Source organism: Hipposideros armiger, unplaced genomic scaffold, assembly GCF_001890085.2.
Source record: "Hipposideros armiger isolate ML-2016 unplaced genomic scaffold, ASM189008v1 scaffold_315, whole genome shotgun sequence".
Classification (NCBI taxonomy): Eukaryota; Metazoa; Chordata; class Mammalia; order Chiroptera; family Hipposideridae; genus Hipposideros; species Hipposideros armiger.
This window is the reverse complement of record NW_017731665.1, coordinates 643,309-660,798: the sequence shown is the minus strand read 5'-3', so window position 1 is coordinate 660,798 and position 17,490 is coordinate 643,309. Positions and strand designations below refer to the sequence as shown.

Genomic DNA, 17,490 nt, shown 5'->3' with positions numbered 1-17,490 from the left:
CCCCTCCTCCTCCTCCGGAGGGGATGGTAATGGTGCTGAGGTGGAGACGCAGTGGCTGCCGTCCAAGGGGCTCCAAGTTCCTAGAAGAGGGAGGGAGGGAGGAGAGGATCTGGTTTTGGAGGGAGCCCCACTAAAGGGGCTTCTGGGTGAAGAGACCTGGGAAGAACGGGGGCGGCACCCCCCCTCCCTGCTGCTGGGACGGTGCCTGTGTTCCGCCCACTGGTGTGGGGGCAGCCAGCCGGGAATGCTGCCCTCCGCGTGGCCCTGCCCCCCATTTCCGCCCAGGGCATCTGGCCCACACCTGGCTTCTATTAGGAAAAACGCTGCTGGCGGCCAGGGTTGGTGTGAGGATTGGCGTGAGCCAAGGGGCCAGCCCCAGGGAGAGGCCTTCTGGGAGCACCTTCTCCTGAGATCCTTCCTCACTAGAGAAGCGTGTTGTTGGGGTGGGGTGGAGGTCGGGAAAGGATGTGCTGCTTTCTGTCCAGTGGCTGTCCCCCATAGCCTGGAGGCTGGGTGGGGAGGCCTGGGAAGGCCTCCCTCCACTGTGTGTTTTGGGCCCTGCCTCTGGCGACCTGAGCTTGGAACAGGGGCTACTTGGGCGGCTCCCTCCTGTTCATACCCCCTACTTTGATTTTAGATTGCATTTATGGTCATTTATTATGTCCTTGCCCCTTGGTACACGTGACCTTCTTCCACCCACATGACAGTCCTATAAAGTTGGCCCTTTGGTCATTTCTGTCCCAGGATCACATAGCCCCTTTATTATGCCTGAGCCCTGGTGGGGATGGTTGAGGCCCTGAAGCCATGGGTATGCCAGAGAAGTAGCAGCCCGAGGCTGAAGGGGTGTCCGGGGAGTGGTAAGGCTTCAATACCCTTGTCAAGGGCAGGAGGGGCCCTGGGACAAGCCTCCTGACCCCTGGCGTAGGCAGGCAGACCTGTGCCTTCCAACTACCCCAGTGTCAGGCCTGAGGGGCCGGCATCTGGAGCCTATCACTCAGCCTGGCCGAGGAGGGACATGGGTGGATGGTGGGCATCTTACCACTGTAAAAGGTTCCCTTACCCAGGAGGGAGCCCAGGGCAGCTCCTCCAGCTGCCCTGCCCCACACAGGAAGCGTTGCCATGGTGACAGAGAGGGGGGGGGATTTGGCTGCACTGCAGCTGGAATGCTGGGTATGTGCCTGCTCCTGGTGCTCCTGTGCTGGGCAGGCACTGCCTGGCCTCAGCCCCTCCTGTTCTCTTCCTGGGGACAGGTATGGGGGAGACATGGGGAAACTGGGGAGCTTCTCCACAGGCAGGACACCCTACTGCCTATTGGGACAAAGGCCACCCCCTGAGAGAGGGAAACCCCAAGCCTGGCCTGCAGGCCCCTGATTACCACCAGCAGCTCTCCGCAGGCCTCCTTTCATAGGGCTGGGGCTTGGGGTAGTAGGATGCCTGGTCCCAGCTGCAGCCCCCTTGCTGCCCCAGGAGAATGAGGATATGGAGACAGGGCTCCTCCTCCCTGAGTCCCACTGAGGTCAGCAAATAAGAACTTGCCATTTTTGAAAATGAAAACCACTCCAGTGGTCTGGGATAGACGAGGGGAGAGGGGACCTGTGGCCACCCCTTTCCTGCCCATGGGACGTCCTGTGGCCCTGGGGCAGACTGAGCTGGATGTGTCCACAGTGGGCCTGTTGGGCTCTGCCTAAGCCCTTACCTTGTTTTCACCTCTTGGTTTGGAGACTGGACGATGGGAGTGGGTGAGCAGGACTCGCCAGCCCACACCGTGCTCCTCAACACTGCCTGGGCCTAATGGCCTAGTTCCCCAGTGTGAACTCATCCAGGGCTATTGGCTGGAAACCTGCGGTGGCCCAGGGGCAGCCAGGATCCTGGCCTTTTCTGACCTAGGCTGTGCTGCCTTCTAGCTGCGGCTTGATCTCCTTGCCTGTCCTGCTTCAGGTCCCTCTTGCACAGACAGAGAACAATAACCATGGGTCCAGCCACAGGAGGCGGGAAGCTCAAATAGCTGACAGCAGTCTTGCTGGGTGACTCGAGGCATATGGCTTCACTCTCTGGGCCTCTGGTTTCTCCATGTGTGAAATAGGAAGGTGGGGTAACGGGCCAAGGTGGATTCCATCCCCCGCCTGTGCCTCTGAATGAAAAAATTCTCCATCGCTCCCCACGGGCCTTGCAGACAAGCATCACCTCTCCCTTGCCTGTCCCGCCATCTATGCTGGGCTCTGCTTTCCCAGGCCCCCCATTCACGCGGCCTGACTCACACCTGCTGATCCTTTATGTTTTGACTTAAACGCTACCTTAAACCTACTTCTCTCAATTATACTTTTATTGTACCCTGTTATCATGCTTTAAAAAAGTAAACATTAGATACACGCCAGACACAGTCATCCTCCAGAGTAGGTCCCATTGTGGTGCTCTTTATACAAATAAGGAAACCGAGGCACAGAGATGTTGAGTAACACATCATGGGATGAGGCCCTCAGTGGCAGGGCAGGGTTTTCACCCAGGCAGCCTGACTCCAAAGCTTGTGCCCTTACCCTCCACTTTACCCCTTCGTGACACTTGGTGACATAGTTATTTCTTTGCGTATTTGGTTCTCATCTGCCTCCCGACTTGTATATTCTATGAGTTTAGGGACCTTTTCTGTTTTGTCCACTGTGTGCCCAGTGCCTAGCATAGTGTGCAGCTTAGATATTCATATCATGCAAGAACAAATGAATGAGCAGCCCTGCTTCACCCAAGCACGTGACCCTCCATCTGAGGTCTGTCTGGCCCCACTGCCGGCTGCTAGCACAGTGCCTGACCCTAGGAGGCCTCACATGTCTGCTGAATGAATGAATGAATGAATGGTGCACAGATGCTTTGTGAGTCATCTGTGTTGCTGCTTGCGCTGGGTATTTGCACACTGATGAGAGGGCGAGAGCCCATGTGACACTTCTGATGGACACGAGGGGCGGGGGTTGGGGACAGGCCTGACCTTCACCCTGACCCCACAGCCCCTTTTGCGTGGAGAGAGGGGTATGGGTCCCTGGTTCTCAGGCTCTAGCCCTGACTTCCTGTGCCGCTGGTGGCTGGGTGGGAAGTGAGCAGTGAGAAAAGCCCCTTGAACGACAGGAGCTGAGCCATTTCCGATGGTCTCCCACGCTGGGGTCAGTCTTTTCAGGCTGGGGAGGGGGCGCTGGGCCAGCTCCTCACAGGCCGCCTCCCTCCCTCATTCATTCCCAAGGAGATCGTGGGAAGCTTGGAGGAAGCTGGCCACAGTTTGGGGTGAGCTATTTTTGGTAACAGGGTCTTTTGTCTCAGGCTCCAGAGGCCAAGGTGACTGGGAGGGAGCTGTTTGCATTTCCTCTGGCCCCCTCCGCTCCTCCCTGCCTGGGCCCAGGGGACAGGGCTGCCTGTGGTGTGAACTCAGCCTCTCCTCCCCAGGGCCCAGGAAGCCTTCCTGCTGGCAGCTCCAGCACCATGGGAGGGTGAAGAGGAGCACTTCTCTGCCCTCTCCAGGGATGCTCCCCAGTGCTTGGCACCAGGCCCTCTCCCCAGCCCCCTGACTGCTCAGGAGGCAGCACTAATTCTAGTAATCCCTTAATTTGCACGGCGCTTTGCTGCAGGCCTGTCCCTCTCACATGTAGTCTCAGTTGATCCTTGCGACAGCCCTGGGGAGTAGGCAACCCTGTCAACATGAGCCCCACGCACAAGCTAGAAAAATGAAGTTCTGCGAGTGTACGGAGGCCCCCAGAGCCCGGAGATGATGGCCGGCAGTCTGCACGGGGAAGGATGCACTGCCGCCCTGAGTCGCTTTAGCAAGGGGGGCTCAGTGGTGAGCAAGGCAGTCCCACATTCCCTTAGGAAGAGGGAGACTGAACCTAAGATGGGTGGCTGGGTCGGCCCTCTGGGTACAGCACTGCCCTCAGCCGAGGTCCATCTTGTAGTGATATGAGGCCTTCCCTGTCCAGCTAGTCCCCAGGGGCCCTGACCTTCAGCTCCTGCCCTCTGGGGCTCTCAGGTGGATGGTCCTAGGGTGGCTTAGCTGTGTCTCCTGCCTCCTACAGAGCACACAGGCCCATGAGAACAGCAAGGATGGCCGGATGGCATGGACAGGAACCCAGGAGCACCTTGTGTCCACCGGCTTCAACCAGGTAAGGCTCCTCTCGGGTGAGCAGGGACGAGCACCAAGACAGCAGGATGAGGCCCACTGGGAGGTGGGGGCCGCCAGCTAGCTCCAGGCCTGTCCATATACGGCCCTGAGTATAGCTGGGTCTCAGAGCCCCAGGGGACCAACAGTGCTAAAAACTGGCGGATTCCATTTGCAATAGCTAAGTCTGACCCTGAGAACCATGGCAGCCCCCCCAGGGACCAGAGTCCATGGAGGGAACCGCCCCTTGTCCCTTGTCACCTAAGGGTTCTTAAAGGGGCAGGACATGAAAACCCAGACTCTCCCTCCCTGGCATGATTCTTCCCCACACACTGCCTTCTGAGCTCTTTTCTGGGGCCAGTGCCCTCGTGCAGGCTGTGTCCTGGGCACTAGGTTTCTGGGGAGCTCCAGGAGCTGACAGACAGCCCTTCTGAGCACCCCTCTGTCCCTCTTCACAGATGCGTGAGCATGAAGTGAAGCTATGGGACATCAGACACTTCTGCAGCGCCCTCACTTCCCTCACGCTGGACACCTCACCTGGGTAGGAGCGACCAGCATGTTGGGCTGGGCTGGGGGTGGGAGGGGCGAGGCCCAAACGATGTCTCAAGTGCAGATCTGTGAATGGGCGCCACTGCTGAGGGCCCCTGATGCACCATTGGGGGCCACCTGCAGAATGCAGGGGCCAAATCCAGCCAGAAGGGCTTCACCTGGCTCAGATCCTGTCAGAGAGGTGGCCCATCACCGGAGCAGTCGGAGGTACCTGAGCTGGGAAGACCTGGCCCTGCCCAAGGAGCCCTGTGGAGCTTCACCAGCAGGGGGTGGTGAGGCAGCCCCACGTGGGCAGAGAAGCCCAACTGACCCATCCTGTGTGCCCCCCTTGGTCATGGGTCAGGCTGCTGGCTTGGGGACTCAGGCTGGTGTATTTTGGCATTTGGGGAGGGGACTGTGACCCGGCAGACACATGGGTGGCCAGCGCAAGAATGCATTTCCTTTTGCCATGGGCTTTTTGGTGGGGCTGAGGAGACCTGAGGCTATGTTTAGCAAGGTGGACTCGCCGTGGATTGTGGGGTGACGTGAGAAAAGATGGGCTGGCAGGTTTGGGGGCACAGAGGGATGCAGGGCTTGAACTCATGGGTTCTATGAGGCTTCCTCAGCCCTGGTCACACACCTGTCCCTGCTTATGCTTAGGGTGTGTGTGCGCGAATGTACCTCATCCTTACATCATCCTGAGAAGTGTATGCAGGAATTTGTGGTAGTGCCCGTGTGGGTCTGGACTGAGTCGGCTCTGTGCAGGGATGGCCCAGGCTCACTGCGACTCAGGACCCAGGAGGCCCATAGCGAGTGCTGAGGAGTGACCTATCCCTTTAGTCCACATGGCCCCCATATCACAGCTGAGAAAAGAGGCTCAGGAGGGTGGATGGGATAGGAGGAAGCGGGGACCTGGCCCTGTTCCAAAGCCTCGTCCCTGCTCAGCTGTGACTCTCAGAGGGGCTTGCTGAGACCCCCACCACCACCAGGCAGGGGCCTGCAAAGGTCAGAGCAAAGAGAGGGTTTTGGTCTTTGGGTATCCTTCCAGCTACTTCCGCTTCTGTTTCACAGCTGGGGAAACTGATTCAAAGGGTGCTGTGACCTGTCTAGGCACCGGGAGCAGCAAGCAAGGGCTGTGTCTGGGTGTGGGAAAGGCTTAGGGCCATAAAAGCTCCTGCCAGGGCATCCCCCGGCTGAGCACCCAGAGAAGGGGTAAAAGTCAGGGTGGCAGTGACCCTCGGCGCTCCCCTCCTCTCTCACAGCCAGGGAGAGGCTGGGGAGCTGGTGAGGTCCATTTTGCAGATGAGGAAGGTGAGGCTGAGTGAGCGCCAGTGCCTTCCTTGGAACCACACAGTGAGTGTCAGGCTTCTGCCATTCTGAGCCCTGAAGGTTCAGGGGAGTCACTAGGACAGCCCTCTGTGCTAGAGGCATCAGTTTCTGGGCCTCCTGATTCCATGTCCAGCAGCCCTTCCCCAGGCCCAGATGCTATGCTGGTATCTCATCCTCTGTACCTCCCCAGGCCAGACAACCTCTACCCTTCAGGGCCTGCAGCAGAGGGAGGGAGCTGGTCCAGCCTGGCAAAAGGCACCTGGCACTGGCCATCAAGTGCTCCTCCACCCACCACTTCCTGCCTTTCAGGCTCTGCCCCTGGCCTGTGATGGGTTCCCCCTTCCCCTGTAGAGCAGCTCCCCTGCCCCACTGAGCCCCAGCATGGCCCCTGGAGGAGTTAAAGATGCCCAGACCCCACGGTGCCACTGGCCAAGGCTGACCCTGTAATTACAAGCAGTTAAGAATAGCCTCTTAGGGCCAGTGAGGCCTGGAATTTCTCAAATCACTCCCAGATGGGCCAACTAGGCCAGTGTCCCGCCCCCTTCATCCCCCAATCCTGGCCCCTGCCCCACCACTGGGTCCACACCCTTGGCAGAGGAGTGGGGGCTCTCCAGCCCTCCACAAAGCTGGTAGATGTCAGGGACACATACCAGCCTCCAGGCTGGCCTGAGAGGTGGTGGGTCCCCTGCCCCCTAGGCTCCCGCTGGAAGCCAGAACCCCCACTGGTCCCTTGGAGTGCGGGGGCTGCTGAATGAACTGGACTAAAGATGGAAAGCGTACGGGTATCAATTGGGGGCATGGCCATGGGCCTCCACTGCACCCCCTCTGTTTTACAGATTTTTCATCTCAATTTAGGCAGAACAGTGTGTACTCTTATAAGAGCTAGAGGGAGCCAGGGGTCAGGCACATGCCCCTCCTGGCCTCTCCCAGGGAGAACCCAGGGCCCCACCCTCCCAGGGGCGTCCCTCTCGGCCCCCACCTATGCTGTCTTCTCTCACCCCTGTCATTTGTGGAGTGCACCTCACTAAGAGGAGATGTGCCATGGTGAGAAGAGCAGGGCATCGGGGTTCTCTGTGTAAAGCCAGGCTCAGGCAGCAGGTCCACAGGTGGCTCCTCCGTACTTCTTGGGTGCCAGACCCTGTGCTCAGTGCAGGGTAGAGGTGGAAGGGGTGTACTGGCAGGGCCTGGTGCTGAAAATCAGCTTGTGCTCCATCCAGGAGATGTAGAAACACCACCTGTTTCAGGTGCGGTGCCTCTGGACTAGGTGGATGGTCACCTGTATTGGCCCTGGGCCACAGGCAGGTAGGGATTTTTCTCCCCATGTTACTGAAAGCAACTGAGGCCAGACAAGTGGGTCCTCTATTGAGGTCACTCCAGCTGCAAACCAGTGCACGGTGGAAGCTGGGATTGCATTGGTTTCTTCACACCGAGGTGTCCACCTCTGCACAAACCCTCAACCCAATGCCCAGCCATCGGCCAGAGAGAGACATGGGTCCCACACCTAGCGTGTTCCCTGGAAATCAGGAGCCCTCTCTCTGCCTGGGTAGCTTCTGCTGCTTGCAGCCCCACCCCTTTCCTGGAGACCCAAGCCCTCCCCTCATGGCTGGCAACCCTCTCTTGGGCCGGGGAGCGAGTGTTGGGTGTTGGGACCCATCCCTGCCTGCTGTGAGCAAGCTACTGTCTCACCTCTCCCAGTCTTCGAGTCTCCCTGTAGAGAGATTGTTGGGCATGAAATGGGAACATGTGTAAGCCCGCATGGCACAGGGCCTGTGGCAACGAGGACCCAACAGTGTGGGCTGGCATTTCCCCACATCCGTCCCTGGTCCTGGCCGAGCCATTGGGATTGCTCTGGGAATGAGCTGTATCTTGGCTTGGTCCCCCAGCTTGCCCCTGGCCCTACCTTCATCTCTCAGCCCCTGATCTGATGGGACACCCCAACTGCCTTTTCTGGGAGGGCTGGTATAAACGTCCAGCCCCTTTCGTTAGGTCCTGCCTCCCACCCCACCCCCTGCCAGCCCACAAGGCCAGGTTTGGCTTTGCAGCAAAAACATTTATTCAGCAGCCACCGTGTTCAACAGCAGCCCACAGGCCCACAATGGCCCCTTTGACGGGGCCGCTGAGGGGGAGGGCAGGCCTCGTGTAGCCGCTCCCGTAATGGGACCCAGGCCTACAGGAAATCCACCTGGGCCACCGCCACTGCCTCAGGAAGATGGGGCCCCACCCAGGCCCACTGCCACTACCCTCTGCCCCCACGACCCACCGCCCACCTCCTCCCCTCTTATGCCAGAGCCCTCAGCAGCCACTAATTGAATCCAGAGCCTCGCGTGGCCAGGCCTGACTCGGCGCTGACATCAATGCCCCAAGCCGCAGGGCCTGCTCCCCAGGCCTGGCTGGGCTACCACCTTCCTGCCAGGGTGAGGCTAAGGGCCAGGGGCCGTGACCCACAGAGGGACACAGGCAAGCTTGCTCCAGCCTCTGCAGGACCTCTCTGCAGCCCCAGGGCTCACCTCCTCTACCATCCAAAATGTACTAGGAAAAGGTGTTCTATATCTGTCACTGTCCCCAAGCTCTCAGCACCATCCCTGGCCTGTTCCTAGGCCTGCAGCCTTCCTGGAAAATACTCCTCCCACTTCTGGGTTTTAGAAAACCAAGCACATCCCAACTTGTAAACGGGCATCGCAAGGCCACCAGCAAGAGTCCATAAGCAAGACTCAGACCTCCGGGCCTATCCCTCATCTGCCTGTCCCTAACAGCCTGGCATGGCCCCTCCCCACCCACCAGAGGACTTCTGCCATTCAGGATCTGTGCTGCCCTTTACTAAGGCCCCTTCTCTGTAGCTGGAGCAGGAGCCCATGCAGAGGTGCAATGGGATGGCACAGAGGATGGGCCCGTGTGTGCCACCTGGCCCAGCGCCATCCACGAGGGCCTGACAGGACACAGGTTGAGGTACTCCCTCCACAGAGGAAGGCAGGCATGGACTGCCTGTCAGACCCATCCCTGAGGAGGGACCCGTAGGGACCTTCTTGGCCCCCATCTGCCATGAGCCTCTCAGAGGAGCACTGCAGCTCCTGCTGGTAGGCGAGTGGGCCTGAGTACTGTAAGGCTGCCCTCTTGTTCTTCCCGGAGGTTGGAAGCTGTCCAGTTTCTGTCCCTGTTCCCGCCTGGGTCCCAGTCTTACCGGGATGCTGGACTGGGCACCTCAGTGGAGGCTGGGTGGATACAGCCCAGGGCAGGCCTCCTGGGAAGGCTGCCCTTCCTGCCATGGCCCTCAGCAGTAGCACACCCAAGCCCAGGGGGTGCTGGCCAGGGCCTGGTACCCACTGGGGAGAGGGGTCCTGACCCCCCGTTTCCCCACAGAGAAGGCTTTCCCTTCACAACCACTCTGCACCCCCACCCTCCTTTCACCCAACCCAGGTGTGCTGGGGGTATACCAAAAAAAACCACTCATTTTATTTTATCTTTTATTTTTCTTACAAAAGGCCTTCATATCATCATTTGTCTTACAAAAACCAAAGTCCTTGTCTCTGAGTTTAAAAAACATTTTCCCAGAATAAATGGGAAAGAATCTCTTATAAATATATTTTTAAAAACAAAAGCAAAACTTGTTCCTAAAGCGTCTTTCTTTCCAGTTTCTTTTGTTGCTTCACTCCCTGGGGCCAAGGCTGGGCCACACACCCATCCCCACCCCTCTTCTCCTTCTGCTGCCTTTCTGGGGCTCCCTTCACTGGCCCCCAGTCTCCTTGAGGTGGGGGCCTGGCAGCCCTGGGCCTGTGTTACCAGCACACGGCAGAGCCCGCCCCTCCCGAGGTTGCACGTTGCAGAGGATGGGGCACACCATCCTCAGAGGCACTCGGGCCAGGGGGACCTTAGAGGTCTTCACCTGGGTCCCAGCATCTTAGATGAGGATACCAAGGTCCAGAGGGGCAGGGACTTGCTGCAGTCACACAGCCCCTGCCCTGACGTGTCCTCGGCATACGGATCCGGGAACTTCTTGGTCTGGCAGCAGGCGGGCGCTGGCCAGCCCCATGGTCCATCACTCCCAGCTTAGATGTAGGGCTTAGTAGAGAGGGCTCCCTGGGGGCCAGGCCCTGGGTAGCCCATGAGTGGCATCTCATACTCAGGCCCTCCTGGCAGGACCTCTCCACCACCCTCAGTTGCCTTGGGGCCTGGCTCTAAGGGGGCCTTCACTCCTTCCAGCTCCAGGGGCCCGGCCCCTGGCCCTACCTGCCCTTTGCCCTGAGCCACAGCCGCTGCGGCCCGCCCCCGCCGCACACAGTAGGCCGCCCCCACGGCAGCCAGTGCGGCCAAAAGCACAGCAGCCAGGGCAGGCGCAATGAGGAGCGGCAGGTTGCCCTCTCGGGCCTGTGTGACCGGGGCATGGTTGGAGCGGACAGCTGGCGGTGTGCGGGCCTCCCCACAGGCCTCCTCACCCTCGGGCACCCGCCCAGCCCCCAGGGGCCTGACGCAGATGGAGTAGGTGGCATTCGGCCGCAGTTGGGTGACTGTGTACTCGGCGAGTGAGGCAGGTAGCCGCAGGGTCACCGGCCGCTTGTCAGGGCCAGACAAGTTGCGGTAGGTGAGGCGGAGGCTCCTGACCTGCACGGAGCTTCCTTGCAGGTAGCGCTGTAGCCCCACTCTCAGGGAAGTGGGGCTCACAGGCTCGATACCAAGGGGTGGGGGCCCAGGCGGCCTAAGTGTCGCCAGGGCGGGGGTGGGTCGTGGCCCCAGCCTCACCAGGCTCTCACAGTACAGGCCTGTGAAGCCTTCAGGGCACAGGCACTCTAGGTGGCCCCGAGCCCCCAGATTGCAGGTACCCCCATTGAGGCAGATGGACGCCGGGCAGTCCTGGGGCCGGGAGTCAGGCCCCACAGTGGGCAGGGTGGCAGGTGGCAGGCTGGGAGCTTCGGCAGCAGGCTCTGTGGGGTTGGGCCTGGTGGGGGCTGGACTGGAAGGCGAGGATGTGGGCTCCCACGCCGAGGGCCTTGTGGTGGGCACCATGGCCGTGGTGGTGGTAGCCGGGCAGCCGAAGTCGGCATAGTCAAGTTCCAGGAGCAGTTGGCCGGCGTTCTTGGGGGGGAAGTGGCAGCGTGTCTCATCTGAGCTCTTCAGCTCCACGCCGCTCTCTCGAACCCAAGGGCCGAACCAACTCAGGGGGCACACGCAGTTGAAGGGGTTGCGGGCTGCAGCCAGAGACCGCAGATGGGGGAAGAGGCCCGAGAGCTCGTGTGGCAGGGCCTGCAGGCTCAGGTTGCTCAAGTCCAGCTCCTGAAGGGCTGCCAGGCCGGCCAGGGCCTCGGGCCGCAGCTGGGCGATGCGCGTGTTGCCAGCTAGCCGCAGCCGCGTCAAGCTCCGTAGGCCCCGGATGGCAGGCGGCACGCGCTCCAGCTGGTTGTCGGACACGTCTAATTCGTGGAGGTTGCGCAGGCGGCCAAAGAGCCCCTCATCCAGCTGCCGAAGCCCCAGGCCGGCCAGCCGCAGCGCCTCCACATTGGCGGTGTCCAGGGCACCGGGCTCCAGGGCCAGGAGGCTGTTGTGGCTGAGGTCCAACAGCAGCAGGCGAGGCAGGTGCAGCGGGGACAGTGCCCGCAGCTCATTGTCCTGCAGCTTGAGCTCCAGGAGGTGGCCCAGCACGTCAAAGGCGCCAGGCTGGATGTGGTGGATGCGGTTCTTGCCCAGATAGAGGCGCTCCAGGCGCCGCAGGCCACGGAAGGTCTCATTGGTGATCTCGCGCAGCCTGTTGGTGGACAGGTCCAGGTTGCTGAGGTTAGCCAGTGGCTGGAAGACCCCACCGGGCAGGCTGGTGATCTGGTTCTGCGACAGGTCCAGGAGCTGCAGACCTGGCAGGCTGGCAAAGGTGCCCGCGTCAAGCGTGGTGATGCCGTTCCCGAAGACGTACAGGTCCGCCGTGTCAGGCGGCACGTCGCGGGGCACCGTGGTCCCCTGGCGTGCGTTGCAGAAGACTCTTTGTGGCCGGTCACACATACAGCCGGATGGGCAACCCTGCACCCCAGGTCCTGGGGCCAACAGCAGCAGCAGCAGCAGCAGCAGCAGGGGTGGAGGGACCCTGGAGCGCATCTTTTGGTCCCTGGGAGCAGAGAGGAAAGACAAAAGACCGTGATTTGGAGGCCCAGGAGATAGCCATGCCAGGAACAACTGAGAAGGGAATTCCCAGCCCCCTTCACCACTCCCTGCCTCAAATCCAAGAGCACACAGTAGTTATGAGTCAGGTCTCCAGTGCCCCGGCCCTGTTCTGTCCCAGCCCTATCACTCCCTTGCTATGTGACTTTAAGTAGTCACATGACCTCGTGATGATATCAGTTGATACTTCCTGTGCTGTCACTAGGGTTCAGTGGGCTGATGCATGCAGAGGGGGGCCTAGCCCCAAAACACTCAGTGACCACAAAGGACACCTCTTTAACCCCAGCTCTCCCGCCTCTGTGGCTCAGAGAACATGTGGTCAAAAAGCATCAGTCTGTGTGCCCTTCCCCCAAGCCACCAATCCCCAAATCTTTGTTGAGGTAGACAAGGAAGCAGGGAAAATGGTGGCTCCTGGAACAGCAGCCCCTCCTCCAGTGTCTGGGAGAGACCGGTGGGCAGTCGGCCGAGTGCGTAAGCAGAGAAGCTGGCTGCCCCAGGCCGCCGGCCCCTGCCTCCACGCTCTGTGTCCTCCAAGTGAGGAGAGACCGCAGCGGGAAGACTTCACATGGAAACTATGGGATTGGTGTTTTTCCACTTGTGAAGTCAGACCTGCCCAGGATGGGAGCTGTGTGGTGGCCAGGATGTGGCCAGCAGTAAAGTCCCTGGGAGGGAGCAGAGGAAGGCTGGAGCCACTGGCATATGTCCCCCTGATCTGCACATCCCCCCAAGGTGCAATGATAGAACTAGAAGTGAGGGGGACCCAGCCTCCCTGGGCTGACCCAGGGCTCAAGCTAGGGGACACTGGTTGCATGGTAGCCCCAGAGGCAGTGCCAGGCCTGGAGACGCTCCCTAGATTCCTTCATGTACCATTTCTTGGGCTCCATTCTGGGCCAGGCACTGAGAAAAGGTGCCAGTGCAACTGAGCATTCACAGCCACATCTTACAGTCCCCCGAAGCAGCCATTCCAGGTGGAAACTATTCTCATCACTCCCAGATGACATAAGAAAGGGGGGCTCCTGGAGGTGCAGTGACTTGCTGCTGTTGCACTGCCGGGAAATCTGAGCCGGAGCCCAGGTCCTTAAGCAGGTCCAGGTGCAGCTGGGCCTGCCGCCTGTGCTGGACCTGCCCTCTTGATGCTAGGGGCCCAGTCTCGCCAGGGAGGGGGTGGCTTCCCCTTGCTCCAGACTCCAGCTCGTAACTGGACCTGCCCAAGACAGGATGGGGCCACAGCATGGGCCTCCCTTTTGCTCTGCTCCTGGGGGAAACCCCAGGGCCACCCCCAGCAGCAGTCCCCATGCTCTCAGCCCCTACAGTCCCAAAGAGGCCAGTACCCCTCCCTTCCTGGCGCCTCCTGCTCACACAAGGGCCTTTTGTCCTGGGGCTCAGCCTCCCCTTCCCCCATGCCAGCCAGCTGTCAGGCTGTGGCAGGTAACATAGCCCCCCCATTCAGGGTGCGTTCTGCCCCGCTGCCACCCGTGGGGCTGCCTCTCCACCGGGGAAATGGGTTGCTGGAATTCACGTGAGGTAGAGGGGCAGGTGGTCCCAGGGTAGATTAGATAAGTCACTTGGGAGGCCACTGTGGTCTTGGGCCAGTTCTAGGTGAAGGCCTGCCACCCAGTTTGGACCTGTCTACATACATGCTGCCCATCTGCAGAGTCCCCTCTGCTGGGGAAGTGGGGCCGTCGGCCTCTGCCCCTCACTAGTTAACACTGATGACCGCCCTTCGGAGGCTAGCCAGGGAGGCCTTCCCTGACCCCCAGCTGGCCTCCTCCCCTGCTCTCTAGGGTCCTGGCTGCCTCGTGCACCCCCTGGCCCTGCCGGCACTGTCCCAGTGGGGCTCTGTGCACCCCGCCCGGCCCCCTCCCCTGCATGGACCTGCTCCATCCTCTGACTCAGAAGGCAGTGGGTGCGGTCTGGCCTCCAGATGTGGGCTATGAGTGCCCCCCACCCCCCACATTCATGTGGGAGGTGAGCCACCTCCCCCTGAATCAGCCCTCCTGGTGGGGCAGGCGGAGGGAGGGGGGGTCAGGAAAGGAGCAGCCAGGCTCAGGGTGGGAGGGAACCCTACACGTGGCCTGCTTGGCCACCCCTGTGACTTTGGCTCCCCCTGGGCCTCATATAAGGTCATGGTTAAGAGCTCACACTCCAGTCAGGCAGCCCTGGGCCAAGGGCGTCAGAGCTATGAGGTACAAACAGTGGCTTTCTCTCAGCGCCTAGGTTTCTTCATCTGTCCCCTCTGGGTGATTCAAAGTTGACACCTCCCAGGATTGGGGCACTGCTGGGGACACTTCCCCGCTCTGCATTTAGGAGGGGGACCAGCATGGGCCCTAGGCTTTGCTCCCCAGTCTCTCGGCATCACAGGGGAGGGAGGTAGTGACTGCTGTGGGTCTGTCCGGCCCCAGAGTGGCAATCGGACTGAGTGGCTGGGGAGCGGCAGCTGCATCAGAAAAAGAGCAACTGGCATCCTCGGCTGGGGAGACCCCAGCAGGCAGCAGCCAACCTGCTTCCCACCCCCTTGACCCAGAGGGCCAAAACTGACCATAGAGGGGTGGACAGGGGCAGGCAGCAGGTGACAGGAGACAGAGGCCTCGATTCAAGCCCAAGTTCTGCCCCTAGCTTCCCAGGTCCCTTCCTACCTGCGGTCTCAGTTTCTCAGCAGCCCTGCCTCACCCTCCACAGTTGATCTGAGCACCCAAGGCTGGAGTTTTTGTGTCCTGTTTTCAAATGGGGAAAGTTATTCTAACAAGTTCTAGGAGTGATTCCGCCTACCTGGAAGTATGCTGGTGTATGTGTGTGCGCGTGCACATGCATATTGGGGAGGGGGTGTCTTGTGTGGAGCGGGCCTGTCACGGCTGCCCTGGCCTAGCCAGTTACAATTTCAGCAGCTTTGAAGGACCCGGGCCTGGGCTTTGATATCTGATCCGCTGACCCTAGGCAGGGAGGTGGGACCTTTCCCTCTGCAAAGGGAGAGATCTGGAGGCAGCCCTGGCATTTGGGGGGTAGGGGCAGGAGGGTCCAGGGCCTCCATCCTCCACCTGGACTCAACACAGCCTGACCTTAGCCTGGCCCCGCCGTGGTGTGGTAGAAAGAGATGGGAGCCAGAGGCCCAGGGACAGTTACTGGGATGGGACAGTTTAGGGGACTGCCTGCGTTTGCAGCCTGGCTCCATGCCAGCCTGGTCATGGGCCTTTACCTCAGTTCCCATCTGTGAAGTGGGGGTGCTGGTAATAGTGCCTGATTCTCAGGGATGTTTAGTTTGTACTTGGAGCGCATTCTAAGTGGTCAGTCAACATTCACTACTGAGGGTGTTATCCATAAAACCCGAGCCCTGCCTTCCACACACACAGGGGAGGACACCATGGTGTGGAATTCAAGGTCCCTTTTCAGCACAGATAGGAAGTCCCCTGGGCCCAGGGCTGTCCCCCACACTCTACCCCTGAGTATGGGCATGGGACAGCAACCTGATGGAGGGTGCCTTTAGTTTTGGAGGGGGTTGGGGGGCTGAGCTGTCCTTTGGCCAGCCCCCTTCAGCATATGACCTCGGGGTGGGGAGAGAGCAGAGGGAGGGCTCTATGAGTAAGGACATCCATCATCTCAACTCTAAGGGGGACCAGAGTGCCCCCACCCACCCCGAAGTGTGGATCACACCTGGAAGCACCTGCTCACACCCAGGCCCTGGGTCAGGCAGGGACTGGTGAGTGGGTGGAACCCTGGGCATTTGGGTGACCACATCAGACCTGAGGCTGGAGCGCCTCACTACTGGGGAAGGACGCGTGCTTGGCCAGCAGGGGATGGGTTCATACAGACAGGCCAGCATACCCCACTCCTGTGCCCGACACTGCAGATTGGGTACAGTGATTGGGTACCCCGGGGCTGACTCCAAGGCCCTCCCAGTGCTGGCCCGCCTGGGCTAAGCACTGCCGGCCAGGCCTGGCAGCAGCCCAGCCCAGGAGTTTGCCAACCCCCCAGGCAGGCGGGACTGTGCCGGCAGCCAGGACGGCTGGCTCCGGTTTCGCTGACGTGTCTGAGGAGGCTCAGGGCCCAGGCCGGGTCCGCCCGTCTCCCCATCCCTGCGACACAGCAGCTCCTGGCCCAGCAAGGCAGAGAGGTTAGGGTCTCCCTCTGGGGCCCTCTCGGAAGGGGCCAAGAGAGCAGAGCCTCTGGTTCCTTGGAAATGGCCCCCTCTCCAGGTGGGGGCCAGAGCCCTGCTCTGTGATTAAGCTGGGGGGTCCCCACCGGTCTCCATGCCTCTGCCTTTCTTACTCCATTCACCACCCCAGCCATCTCTGCTCATTCTACAGCTAAGGCCCTCATCCTCGATTTGTGACCTCATCTAATTCCCTTCCCTTTCCGGGCTTCCATCTCCCACCTGGAACCCCAGGGGCTTTTCAACCCCAGCTGCACGACAGAATCACCCCAGAAGCTTTGGAAAGTTCCCGATGCCTGGGTCCCACCCCCGGGTCCAACTAAATAAGAATGTTTGGGGTGAGGCCGAGCAGAGCTGTGTTTTGGAAAAGCTTTTTGGGTGAGTCCCCAGTCCAGCCAGGGCTCAGACCCTGGGACAGAAGGTTGCTAAGGGGACAGTCTGGACATCAGTTTGTCTCCCAGTCCGGGGAAGATCCCTGAGCAGGTGTGGCCAGCTATTGGCACTGGCAGAAGGGCAGGACCTGAGCCCTCCGCCCTCCTCCCCCACTCCTCCATGCAGGTGCTGTCAGGCCTGGGTGGGGACCTTCTGTCGCACCGTGGGTGACTTGGCAGCCACCAGACCTGTCAGCCCAAGGCAGGAAGACCAGTGACTAAGGCCAGTCGGAGTCTCTAGTGGGCCCTCTGGGCAGTGGGATGTGGCATCTCAAGTCAGGAGAGGGCCACTCTGTTGGGAGAGGCCACCTGCTGCTACGTGGTGGCTATGGCCCAACTAGAAATGGGCCAGCCCAGATGCCACTGCCGGCACGTGCAGGAGTAATGCCACCAGGGCAGGGCTCAGACACAGGGCCTCCTCACTGTCCTGTCCCCACCCAGGGCCAAGCACCCATTAAGTAAGGTCCTAACCCTGCAATTAACCCTGAATGTGCCAGAGGAAGGTCTTAGTCACCAAAAAAGGGCACCATCCCCCAGCCATCTGGTCCCAGGCTGTCTGGGGCCTAAACAGGGTCTGAGAAGGAAGTGGCCCCAGAGGAGGTCTTGCTCTTCTCATGCTCACCATGCCCAAGGATCTCGGTCACCCTGTGTCAGAAGTGGCCCTTCCTGGAGTCTGAGCTGATCACTGGGCAGGTGGAATTGATTTGATATGGGGAACCATGACCCTGCCCACCCCCACCCCCACCCCCATGCCTCTCACTTCTCACTGCTGTCTATCCAGGCCCAGG

At 60.3% G+C, this 17,490-nt stretch overlaps 2 protein-coding genes across 3 annotated transcripts in view; one reads left to right on the top strand and one right to left on the bottom strand.

Moving 5' to 3' along the window:
• CORO7 (coronin 7) overlaps positions 1 to 17,490 on the top strand; it is a 71,965-nt gene that overhangs the window by 29,092 nt on the left and 25,383 nt on the right. For both annotated transcript variants that reach the window (XM_019660277.1, XM_019660275.1), the window contains exons 8-9: positions 4,047 to 4,133; positions 4,588 to 4,670. In XM_019660277.1, the coding sequence (XP_019515822.1) occupies positions 4,047 to 4,133; positions 4,588 to 4,670 (170 nt within the window). The remainder of the gene's footprint in view (positions 1 to 4,046; positions 4,134 to 4,587; positions 4,671 to 17,490) is intronic.
• Positions 4,681 to 17,490, bottom strand: part of VASN (vasorin) — a 16,445-nt gene continuing 3,635 nt past the window's right edge. The window contains exon 2 of the mRNA XM_019660278.1: positions 4,681 to 12,071. Within this exon, the coding sequence (XP_019515823.1) occupies positions 10,031 to 12,061 (2,031 nt within the window). The 5' untranslated portion in view covers positions 12,062 to 12,071 and the 3' untranslated portion in view covers positions 4,681 to 10,030. The remainder of the gene's footprint in view (positions 12,072 to 17,490) is intronic.